At 36.0% G+C, this 13,136-nt stretch overlaps 1 protein-coding gene across 15 annotated transcripts in view; it reads right to left on the bottom strand.

The window, feature by feature from the left end:
* FTO (FTO alpha-ketoglutarate dependent dioxygenase) overlaps positions 1-13,136 on the bottom strand; it is a 247,120-nt gene that overhangs the window by 125,134 nt on the left and 108,850 nt on the right. The window contains exon 10 of one of the 15 annotated variants that reach the window (XM_083852102.1): positions 1-13,136. This exon is cut by the window's left edge and continues 66,394 nt beyond it. The exons of the other annotated variants lie outside the window; for them this stretch is intronic. Coding sequence (XP_083708228.1) covers positions 13,040-13,136 — 97 coding nt within the window. The 3' untranslated portion in view covers positions 1-13,039. 15 annotated transcript variants of the gene reach the window in all.

Genomic DNA, 13,136 nt, shown 5'->3' with positions numbered 1-13,136 from the left:
TTGGTAAACATATTTTATTTGAGTTTGAGTTTTAAAATTACTTTTTGCATTAAAAATGACTAAATTAAGTGTGTGTGTCATAAATAAGAATCTGCAGCCATAAAAAATTTTCCAACTGTGTTTTGGAGTCTAATGACTATCAAATACTGAGGCTATTCTGAAAGTCCATTTTCTTCTTTGCTCGAAGATACGTAAGACTATACTGAGTCATGTTAAGCAAGAAAAACATTTTTTAAATGTTTGTCATAACAACTGAGTGGTCTGGATCCAACTCTTATCCTCTCTCCTACTGTAATCTATCTTCCTAAAAAACAAGTAAGCTCACAATACTACATAGTTCAATTGCTTTCCAAATGAAGTTTTCTTTCCTACAGACATTGGCCAAGAGCCAAGAAACAAAGGCACTCTTCTGAGAAATGTTTTCTTATTCAATTGCACAAAAATTAAATCTTACATTTAAAAGAGAATTAGTTTGGTAATGACGATTACATGTGCCAAATTACATTTCAGAAAGACTATTTATTAGGACCTATGTCCTGATTCTCTTCAGTTACATTGACTTAAATCAAGAGCAACTCTCTTGAATTTAGTGATGTTGGAAAATCAACCCAAGAAGAGATTATGATGATAACCAGGATATTTTCACATAATACTGTCTGACATAAACATTCACTACAGTTTCAAATATTCAGCAGTCTTATTATCCCTTCAGAAACCAGTATGGGTCATTACGTTCTTGGACAACTTCCCTTTTCCCAACCTCTTCTACCAAGGCAAATTTATCAAAAATTTAGTGAACACTGTATTACAGCAACTATAGCAAGAGCAGACATTGCAGATTCCTCCCAGTTCTGATGCAGAATGGTCCACAAAGGAGGGGGTGCTTTGGCATACTGACGGATAACCTTGGTAATTTGACATCCTGCAATGTAGGAGATAATGACGTAGATGACCAGGTGAAGCAACACTACATTTAATGGAATATGCTAGCAACACAGGAATGGAATATGCTAGCCTTTCCGCCCCCTTACCTCTTCAATAGGAGACAAGGAGAGAATGAACCCTAGAAGGAACTTGGCTTCCAAAGAGCAATGCCTCTGGGCCTGCTCTTGAGGCGATCTGGTTTTTACACCTCACTTTGCCCAAGGCTGTGCCTAATGCACAGCTTTCCTCTGAATACACTAAACAAATAGAAATGTAGTATTCTGGTCAGTTGAAATTCCTGAGTTACTTCTCTGAAGACACTGAAACAGTTGCCACAGGAAGAAGAATGGGCCTCTAAAAGACATTATATGGCATGTTTACTTAAAATTCCATGGGAAAAGCAACAATGAACATGTATTAGAAGTGTACTAATATGAACTCTCTATTTAGCCTTTTCCCCTACTTTGCAAGCATATAAAAGGCCTGACTTACAGAGTCAGCTTTATTTTCAAAAAAATTTCATCACTGCAGAATGAACAATAATTAAAATGAAATAGTTAAAACTGAATGAAGACTGTCAAAAGAAATAAACAATATATATTTAGATGCATTATCCTTGCTGGTTTTCATTATTGTGTTGGCTCATTTTCTCCTCAATTGAATTCACAACATTTATCCATTCACAGCGGTCTATACATTCACATCTGCACAGTGGTTGCCTATGGAAATGTGTTCAGTGTCAGCTTTCAGTGTTCCTTCTCATATGCCCTCCCAGCTGTAAATGAGGTTAGGAAACAGCACTGTAAACACAGAAGTCCTTTTGAAAGGTAAAATAGTGGAAGGAAAAAAACCTCGCAGGAAATTTGATTTGTACTGAGGTTTCATTCTTTAAAAAAACACCCAAAGCTTGACAGCATTTGAAACTATTGAAATACAAACTATTAAAGGAAGAGACAGCAGAATAAGGCATTATATTTTATGGTAGTCTTGTATTATGATATAAGGAGAAAAGTAAGGCATTACAGTAATAATACAAGTTCACTATAAAAATGTAAGTAGCACTGAACACTCCTTGTTCTGAGTACTGGGTTGCATTTTGTCGTTATATATATATATATAAAAATATATATATTTATATATATAAATATATATATATAAATATATATATATATATAAAAAGAAAATCACCAGTGTTTGCAATTCCTTCAACAAAACCCAGGACACACACACAGATGTCATAAATAATTCCAAAATAAAACCATGCTAATTTATGTAATGTGAAACTCTAACACAAATTACTTCGCAGAGAAATTGCGCCTCCTCATATTGTGCATGTGAAATAAAAGCGAACAGATGTGCTCTTCCAAACCAGCTATTGCTACAATTAAACCAACAGTCATTTTGCAAACCAGCGAGCTACTTCATGTGTGTCTACGGTGCTAATCATCTTTCTGCACTACCGCAGCCCGACAGATCGGCAAGTTATTTATAGAGTTATCTACCTTGCACTTTGCAGATGATGCCTAACATTATGACAACAGTGGAAAGGTCTCCGTACCTGCCTACCTAAAGCAAGTTTCTGTAAAGTAATGAATAGAGACAGCTTGGGGACCATCCACCTGCACCGCCTGCCTTTTACTGCCTGCAAAGTGAAGCCACAAGGGATTGGCAGAAGGTACTTGTCTGACAGGGCCAGGACAGCCTTTCTCCTCGGTGACAGCCCGGGCCTAGCCTCTTAAACCTGACCCACCATAATTCCTTCACAATGCGGCAGCGAGGCAGCTGACAGTAGCAGCTGCACCTCCTAAGCGAGATGGATGGAATTTTCATAACTAGTTCCCCAAGTTACATTTTACCTTCAAGATAATTTATGAGCTGCTGTGGAGCCTTGAAGAGACAATATGCTTGCCATAAAATTAACTGTAACAGTCTTGTAGGTTGTAATTAACACTGGGAGGGTAGCACCAACTGGATGAAACACATGGCATAATTGATGGTGAAACTGGAAATTAAGGAACCTAACAATATCATTACCACGCACATCACTTTCGTGAAACCCAGACTTTCCAGGGGTTAATTACAATCCCCTCCTAACGTACACATTCTGACGGGGAACGGATGAGTGTCACAGCTAGAAGGAGGCAGGTTTGCTGGCAAGGCCACCTTGCACCTGGACTGATGTATATATTGTTTTTTGCCTGGAAGAGATATACATGTCAAAGCAGCAGCACCGGCACCTGAACATCTGGCAGCAGGCACACTGTAGCTTAGAGATAGATGATTGCTCAAGCCTCATAGAATATTTCATTTTCTCTGTAGCCAGCATACTTAATAGCAAAGAGGAAAAAATCCTCTGTGAGAATTCACTTAATGGCACACATTATTAATTTAAATTACTTGAGCAGAGAAAAACATTTTAACTTTATATTGCCATAACTTAGCAGCAAATTAAGATTTTTTTCAACAGCGTATTATCATCTTGGTTTATTACATTAGTCTTTAGAAACATGCAGAGCAATCCTTTTATCAACTTGCCTGTCAAGGGGATACTGTACTGGAGGAGCAATACTAGGGAGCTAGTTAATCGGAAATAATATTATGAGCCGCTGCCATCGTCGTGAAGAAGAAGATGCCATTCATCTAGCTGTATCTAAGACTCCACTGTCTGACAAAGCCTTATGGAATCATTAGTGTACTCTATTTATCTGATTCTCTCTCAAATTATTCTAATGAAACTTTTTTTTTTTTTGTCCCTGGACAAGATATGTGAAAATATACAGATAAATGGTGCAACAGTGTCACCTACAGGCAAGCAGAACAGCTAAAAGCCTTGTCCAGCGTTACACCCTCACACCTCAAATCCCCTCCCTCTCCTCCTCCAGCCTCCTGCCTGCCCCCAGACACAGATCTGGATTTCAGGTTTATGCACATCTCCAAAGATGAACAGAAGGAGACGCATCTCAATACTTTCAGGATGGTCTAATATAAAATATAAAATAATTAGACCATAAATGTGGTAAAGTATGCCTTACAATAAACATGCTGAACATGCTGTACAGCCAGTAAGTCATCTGAAGTGGACACATCGATTACTTCTCATCTCCTGAGCACTTTTTCAAATCCACCTTTACTAGGTTGTCAACAGTAATTCTGATAAAATTCTTTCCCAGTCAAAAAGACCAAATGTTGACCTTACTAAACAGCACCTCCACACCCCCATAGCACCTCCACCATTACTAGATAAGGGCACTTGCTAAAATTGCGTTTAAATACAATTCAGAGCTCAAAAAAAAAGAAAAAAACTTCATTTATTCAGCCTAGATAAAGCTTCATAATATTACTGGGAAAGCAAACTGAGCAGATTATGCAAAATAATGATTATTCACACCAACTTTATGGGAAAACATTTAATATTTTACAGAATTTGACTAAAACCATTTTATTTGCTCAACAAATTAATGCACTGGCAGGAAGATTTGCAGAAACAGCAAATCTGAAAATCTAGTATTTGAAAATTCCAATCATAAATTGTAAATTTGTAATCACAAAAATTCACTCTAGATACCCAAACAGTCATGTTCTGATCCAAACAAGGATCATACCCATTGCAGTGATAATATCTGGCTGATCAAAATAACTCACACTATGGGTTTGTGTAGACTAAATTCAGATTGATATTATTTCCGTAACCATCAAAAATCACTTTGTAAGCCAAGGAATTTTGTCTGAATTTACTTGACTGATAGTTTTGAAGAGAAAATAAAAAAGAGAAAATGTTGACTTGCAAAAAAAGCAACTGGCAAAAAAGTTTAAATCATGGCCTAATAAACTTGTATTAAAATACCATCCCCCCAGCATAATTTGGAGCTGAAGCTAACTCCAACACATCCACAGGCCTATCTGATGGGACCATTCAAGCTTGCCTTTGTAAAAAGAGTGGAACAAGCTCTTCTTAGCAGATCTGAAAATACCCAGAACTATTTCCTTTTCCTTTCTATTACTGCGTTCACTTCAACACTTAATAGCCTTTTTCAGTTTTCCCCACAAAGCCCGCATTCTTAGAGTCTGCTTCTCAGTTAAACTTCTTGATACAACTCATGTCCTCTTTTTGTTTTAATTATTTATCTCAATTTCGAATTATGTATTTTATGTCACAGATGTTACTTTAACACGCTTCTTACCCATGAGTCCTACCTGCTCCATCACCAACCCAACCCAATCTCTTGTACATGCCAATATGAAAATACAATTAAGCATTTTGGATTATAAACTGGGGTGCTGCATACCTCTACAAGTATCCTTGTTGGCTTAACTACTCAAATTTTTCAGTAATCCGTAGTAGCATTTTTTTTGCTACTATTAAATATGCTTCCCATTTGCAGCTGCTGTCATTTAAAAAACATAAGACAAAGAATATGAAAAAATGCATGCTATGTAACAGGTCCCTAAGGTCTCTGATTTTACAGAGCATCTTAAGAAATGCCAACTTCCTTTATTAGCTATTTTAAACATCATCGTCATTTGTCATTTAGTAATTTCACAGTAATTATACATTTAGAATTGAAAATTCAAACAAAATAAATAGCACAAATATTTAAAATGCCAGAAAAAATCTCATTAGTAGTCAAAATAAGTAACAGATCCAATTCTATTCGTCAGTTCATCTTCATTTCTCTGATTAGTTACACCTCCACCCCAGCCTTCAGCCTCCCAGTGGATTGCACTTTGTCCAATCATGTTGACATTGTCCAGGAGTTTACCACGGCACTTTCTCACCACGTATCTGTGTATAGGCATCTATGTTACCATAACTTTTAGTGCAAAAAAAAATAAAATTAATAGAGAGCAGTATAGAGCAATGCAACAAACTGCCATCCTCTTTTCACCTTCAGTCAGCCTTGATACTGGCTTATCACTGCCTCCCAACCATCACCTAGACCGCTTAGAGCACTGACAGCATCTTGCGCAGTTTCTACATCCATTTAATTTTTGGCTGCTCTGAGAACGCCAGCAAGGGTACCAATTAGTATCAGCTGTAACAGTTGCTTTATGTGATATACACACCTGCCTACCAGGATTCGAGAACCAATGCATTTTGCATAGGCCATCAAACACAGATATCCAATGGGAATAATCTTTGGCACTATCTACCTGAAGCACATTTGAACTGCTGACCTGAAAACAAAAGGCTCTGTATTTCATTACCAATCCCTGGAGCCATCAAATTCTATATACATGGAAAAACTTTAACAACACAAGGTTGACAACATTTAAGACTTAAGTCATGAACTTACATAAGCATCTGCTCACTCATGTCTCATGCAATGACATAAGCACACCACCTGGCTAGGTGAAGTCTTTGTTATCCCCTGTTATTTCTGCACTAGTAACATATACCAGTTATTGAACACAGTTCTTCCAAATCCATTTAGCTTTATCCTTCAATCCATCATAAAACCAAATTATACTGCGATAATAATGGCACTAATAACCTTAACAACAAAGTCCTGTTTGGACAAGGCATCTAATGCTTTACAGATATGATAATTCCATCTTTAGACACATTTAATTGTAAAAGTTTTTTTTTTTTTTTCAAAGTTTTAATTTATACAAAGTTTGCAAATTAGTTTTTTGGGTATATTGCATACCACGATAGCAACACACTTTGCTGAAGACAAAGGTTAAGTATGGATTAATATTGCAGAAGAAAAAAACTCAGTGGATAAAGCAAAATATATCTATGAGAATTCTGCATTCTCCTGACCATCACACTTTATCCCTGGTTTGTAACACCAGGTCTTTAGCTAGCGTGGGCAGTTATGGAGTACTGTACAATGCTCAGGATTCTCCCTGCTTTTCTCCTTTTTCCCTGCCCCTGGCAGACACTATTCTCTCTTGCAGGAATGATGACAGCTGATGCTAATGCTACTTTGTGGTTCAACTGTCTGATGATGTGGGTAACACTTTTGTCTCCACAGATTATAAATTTGTCACCTCTGTCACCTCTGTGATCTATTCACTCTCCAGTATCCTGCAGTCTGGAAACACAGTAATTTCCATCTCCAGCACTGAGAACTCCCAGTGGTAGTGAGCAAATCATTGTCAAACCCCTAGAAAAACAACACTATCTTTCTTGTACTGCAATTATGAAAGCTTAAATAAGGAAAAGTCACCCCTGCTGACTTGATAAACCTGTCCAGGCAAAATAAACTCAAACCTTCAAAAAAACTTAGCCAACAATTAAAAATAAAAATAATCAAATGCACTCTGGTAGAGTGAGAAAGTTATTTATCGCATAGTTTTGGAAACTTTAATTGCACTATAAAGACTAAATTGTGTCATTTGTCAGATTTGGAAGTGTCATTTTTGAAAAATCCTTCTGACATATCAGGCAGAAAAGCATTAAATCAAAAAAGGGATATGAGGAAAAATCTACCCTGTAGTTATTCAGGTATGGGATGATGCATCTCTTTGGGGTTTTCAGAAATAGAGAATTAAAACTAAACTAAAATGGTAACATAATCATCAGAATAAACAATCCTCCACAAAGTGGCATAATGGAAGATGCACACAAAAGCCACACAGAGATGAAGTTCCGTGACTTTCCTTCTAGACTGCCGCGCACCATTCATTTTAAGTCCTTATACCAAAGAATGTCTTTTATACCATGTTTGCTGTGTCTATAGTGACATCACAAGGTAAGAAGAACCATTTTCTGTAAATATCCAAGCTTGTAAATGATTTTTTTTTCAAGGGTAAAGGGTCAAAACTGCTTTAAAGAAAATAAGAGTGGTTGTTAAACAGCAAGATTTAATCAAGCAGTACTTCCATTGTGCAAAGTACTTGTACCTATTGATGCCAAGCCTGGCTGCTTCAAAGACTCCCCAGAACAAGAAACACAGGTGAAAGACAGGCAGAGAACAGGAAGGGTCACACGAAGCAAAAGAAGTCTGGCAATAAGGAACCGGAGAGAAGTCAAAGGTCAATCGAGGCAGCTGATGTCTAAGCATAACTACAGCAGGAGACCTGACAACTTCATTGAAGTCTCAGCGTTTTCTACATTCATTTAAAAGCTGCAAGGTTGGTTTTCAGTCTGCCTCAGAGCATCTTCCCCATTAACATGCTGTATTCAGTATCATCATCTAACTCACAACATGCGTTTACTTTCTAGAAATTTTTTTTAGGTTACAAGATGGGTGCTGAATAGTTTAATTTTCTTCTTTTAAAGAACACACACACACAAGAAAATCAAACAAATCCAAATCTAATCTTCTGTTTGTTTGTTTTTTCCCCTGTGATTTCCTAAATGATGAATCAAAATTTGTTCTTGTTTGTTGCTAATTGTTATGCTTGTTGCTAACTTACTGAATATCCATTCCAGCTGACACATTTGTTGCCTAGAGAGGAAGACTGTTACAAAAATCCCATTGGAGATCACACAGCTGTGTATACCGAGATCGTTACTAATTTCAGAAACATGGACAATGGATTCCCACAAAAGAAAAAAAAATCTGTCATTCTAACATTACACAAAACAACTGCAAAAGTTATAAATAACACAAATATTTTCTCCACTTTCTGTCAGACTTTACTTGATACTTCTGTCATTTAACTGTTAAAGCTTTGGCACTGGTATAGTTCCTGTTTCTGAAGTGTTCATATTTCACATATTTATATTCTGTAAGACTTTAAAAAATTTGAGTATTTGTCAACCAGTCTTTGAACTGGCCTTACCACGTTTCTTTTAAAATCTGGCAGTTACTGACTTCTTGAGTCTGACAGAAGGAAAACTACTCCAATTTACCCAGAGCCCATGTTAACTTCTTAACCAGTTGACTTTTCTCACGTTATAGAAGAAAAGGTTTCTTCACATCAACAACATTTTCTGCTACTGGAGCTAAGAGCAAAATCTACCTCATTTACCTTCTTAGGCATGACTTAAAATTCCAATGTAGACAGAGATAATGTGCAAGAATAAAAACAACTTTTCTTCAAAACAGAAAACAACAAAATGTATCAAAAACTGTAAGGAATTGTAGTTAAGTTTGATGTGAAACCAGAAGCTCATACTATTTGCCATGAGTAAGAGGTTCTCTTTTGAAGGGTTATGTAAAGACGGAAGAATATAACTCTAAAAATACACAGTGACCTGATCTATAAAATGCTATGGGTTGTATCAATGACTTCATAAAATAGATTTTTCTCACTGTATTATTTCAATAAGCCAAAGATTTAAGCTATTGATTCTTACAAGATATAATCAATTAACACTTTTCTGCTGTTTATCTCATGAACCAGAAGAATTTTGTTTACTTTGGTTTAAATTATTTATTGAATGTTTATTCTGTTTTCACTATGTCTATTTGTCATTATATGATGGTTTAGAGAGAACTCTATTAAGACTTCTGAATCCAATTAGCACAACTACGAGAATATAACTATCATAAATAATTTTATTTTTCCTATCAAACTTTTCAGCTCATTAGATTTTTATCCAAAACTTCACACTTCTCCTTAGCTGACTGAATTTCCCTTAAGAGAAATGGTGCAAATTTCACTGAGTGAAATAGCATAGTGGGCACTAGGCTGCCTCATAACAGAACCATTTCAGACTAATAAATTTTTTGCATGAAAAAGACTAATTTTAATAATTACTTCACTAACCATCTTTTTCTATGAGTTAATATTTTCAATGTAGTTAAACATTATCCTTTAAATTAATCTATTGTTGATTGCTTGATGACAGATGAGTTTGGTAGTAATGTATTTAAACAAAAAATAGAACAAAAACGACTAGCAATTAAGCAGAATATGACATCCACACCTTAAAGGTAATATTATTATAACTTGGTACAAGTTTTATTAAGAGGAGGAATGAGAGAATTTTTATTGAGCTGTGCTGCCCAGTTCTGTTGGACATTCACCAATGTGCAAAAGTACAACATTCTCTCTTGAAATTCAAGTACTATTTTTTTTTTTTGCCAAGCTGTTTCTTTATGATATTAACAACTTTCCTGTTTCCAGTTTAAAAGATCAAAAAATGTCAATAGCATCATTAGTGGGCTAAAAATATTAAGACTTTTTTGGAAAATGAATCAGGTGCAGATATTGAACTGTACTTTTTCATCCTTTGTCTCACTTTTCAAATGATAATTTCTTCTACAGTCACCGTTAAATCTTGATCTATTCCAGCTCTCTGTATGGGTCATTGATTCTAGATGTACCATGGTTATTTTTAAATGTTTCCCTTTTGCAAAGAAAAAGAGGGCTGTCTAGAGCCAGATGGGTAACTTCACACTTCATTTATCAAACCCAATGCATTAGACTCCACCCTCTCTTTCCCACTATTGCTGTTAAACTTCCATATAATTTGGTAACAATTTTCATTATCATAGAGTGACCCCAAAAAGTCTACACAGGTTTGCATGGTTAACCCAAAATTCACAGCTGTTCCCTTTACCCTCTGTTTGTTACAGTAGAGTACAAGGTTCCCCTCACTACATAAGCCGAAGGGTGACCTTTTCTAAGCAAAGGTTAAGAAAGGGTCAGTTCAAAGGGCTAGAGCAGCTCTTTAACAGCTATAACAACCTGTCCATCAGGCGCTATCAAGCAGTATAAACAAATCTGAGGCTTTAAGAAACTCTGGACCATTTCTGTTAACACTTAGAGGACATTCACTGAGTCCTACCTGAAGTATTTTGGATCACTGCCACTCAACAGGGAACAACTTGAATCCTTGGAAGAGCTGCACAGTAACTATGAGACCAATGACATCTTGAAGTCGATAGGATACGAGATGGCGGGCTCGAACACCTATGTGCTACCACACCGTCTGGACCACGGTGCTGAACTAACAGCTTAGAGTGTTTTCCACTGGTTAATATGCAGAAGCACTGGTACAACTTCAAAGCAAAGGATGTGATGAGATGCATTATCCAAGTAGACAGGTACACACACCAAAACGTGACAGATAACTTCTTTTTCCTCTGAGAAAGGCAAATTCATAAAGCTTCAATCCGTTTATACTAACAATTCCCAGATTTATTTTATTTTTTTTTTACTTAAGGTGTCAAAGACAAATAAAACATGTGAAAGAACATAATGCCTACATAATTCTATGAAGACCAAGTGCAGAGTAAAGTTTTTGCCAGCTGCCCTCCCTTCATTGACCTAAATTTCTTGGAGTTGTACTATTCATAATGTGCTCTCTAATGCACAATGTAAGGTAATTAGAGTCATCTGTATTTAACTTCCAGAGGAAAAAAATTCTATTATCTAATCTAGCTGATCCCCTGATAGCCTGTTGAAAGTAAAATACTGTAACCTATTGCCTGCCCTTTGACAAGTGCTAATTATTTCCTGTCCAAGCACATTTTTCTCATGTAATTCCAAAGTACACAATAGACTGATCTCTAAAACATGGGCAGTCCTGCTAGTACCACGGCGGACATTTTATAACTTTCACCACTGTATGCTTGATGGCTACCACAGTCAGTGCTTCATTCCAGACATGGAGCTGAAGCTTTGATGAAGTGAAGTGAGGTGTATGGTAACAGTCTGTTTATGCAGATCATATGGATGAGACTCAGATAGGTCACTGGGATGGGAAACATCAAATGGAAAGAAAAAGGATTAAGGATATTTAATACTCAAAGGACACTTTCTTTCAGAACTTTCAAGGCACAATGCTCTTGAAATTTTCTTTCAGGTGTTTAGTTTTAAGGAGGCCTGCACTTTGTCTGCTTCTAAGCCTTTCCCTACCCCCACCCAAGAGCTCTGGCATTTGTGTGTCAGACAAGGCTATGTCTACAACTGCAACGTCGGCTCCAGCCTCTGATTAAATCATGAAATGTAAAAGCGGAGGCTAGAAACTCTGTAACCACATTATTTTTAAATGACTCTTGATTGCTGTGATTCCTGTTGACTTAGTATATTAGGAAATTATTATTAAGCTAAACAAACACTAAAAAGATATTCCACTCATTACAACTATTTAGCCTTGTTCTATCTCTAGAAAGCTTTCTGTTCTGGTTCACAATGAGGATGCATGTGTCCCAAGGAAAAGCTTTAAGTGATTTCCTCTGTTTCCAACGTAGCCAAACTATTTGCAGTATTTATGAAGTATGACGATGGAAAACAAAAAAACACAACCAAAAAAAACCTAAACCCGAAACACACAAACAATATAATTCCCTTAAATTTCTTAAAAAGGAAGAAACAAAACGTACATTACAATCTGAACAATATTATAGACCCACCTTACTGAGCTCTTTTCTACTCTGAGTTCTTAACTCATAGTATACAAATAAACATCACATATGCATAAGAAAGCAAATTTATAAAAACACCGTTTCTAAGTTGTAATAGGTGCTACTATGTAGCAATGCTTAATTTCTATCTAAAGCTTCTAAAATGTTTCAAGTGCCATCAATACAATTACTGGGAGCAGCAAACCCAGACAAGTGTCAGATCCGATATCTACAACTGACTTTCTAGTCAGTCTAAGAAACTTCAGGACATTTCATAAGTTATACATTAAACAAACAAACAAACAAAAAGAAACAACAAAAAAAACAGGAGAACTCTCTTATTTGGAACGTATAGTGCAGGTCAAAAATCATGCCATTTAAGTGTTAATTTTGATAAACCAAGTCTCATAAAGAAAAGTTTGACTAAAAGCTGTATTTCATTGTAAGTGCATGACATCTCCTGGTCTTAAAAGGAGCTATATATTTAGAAAAAAAAATCAGAGACTAATAGGTATTATATGTAATTATTTACCGTAAATAAGAAAAAATATATATATTAAATAAATATAGATCTACAGCTTTTAGAAATGTGAAAAAAGTTGACATGGACTCCACAGGTAAAGAGAAGAAGGCAGATGCTGGAAAGACAGTTGCATATGGCAATTTATTTTTTTTTTGAACTCACATATTTCTGGAAGAACTAGAAGTATGATGCAACTGTTTCCAAAATACATTAATCTGACTACAATCCAGTAATATAAATTTTTCAAATACAAACACGAACAACTTCTTAAAATTGTTAGTAACATCACCTGCTCGTAATAGAGCAATATGTTCAATTTAAGAACCCACGTATAATAAAACAGTCAACATGATGTGAACTCTAGAAATATGTACATGTATGCCAATCTCACCCAACACAATCTGGTTAACACAAGTAGGAAACCACAAGAAGTGTGAGCA

The sequence above is a fragment of the Anser anser genome, assembly GCF_964211835.1.
Source record: "Anser anser genome assembly, chromosome: 11".
Taxonomy (NCBI): domain Eukaryota; kingdom Metazoa; phylum Chordata; class Aves; order Anseriformes; family Anatidae; genus Anser; species Anser anser.
This window is presented reverse-complemented; position numbering and strand designations above follow the sequence as displayed.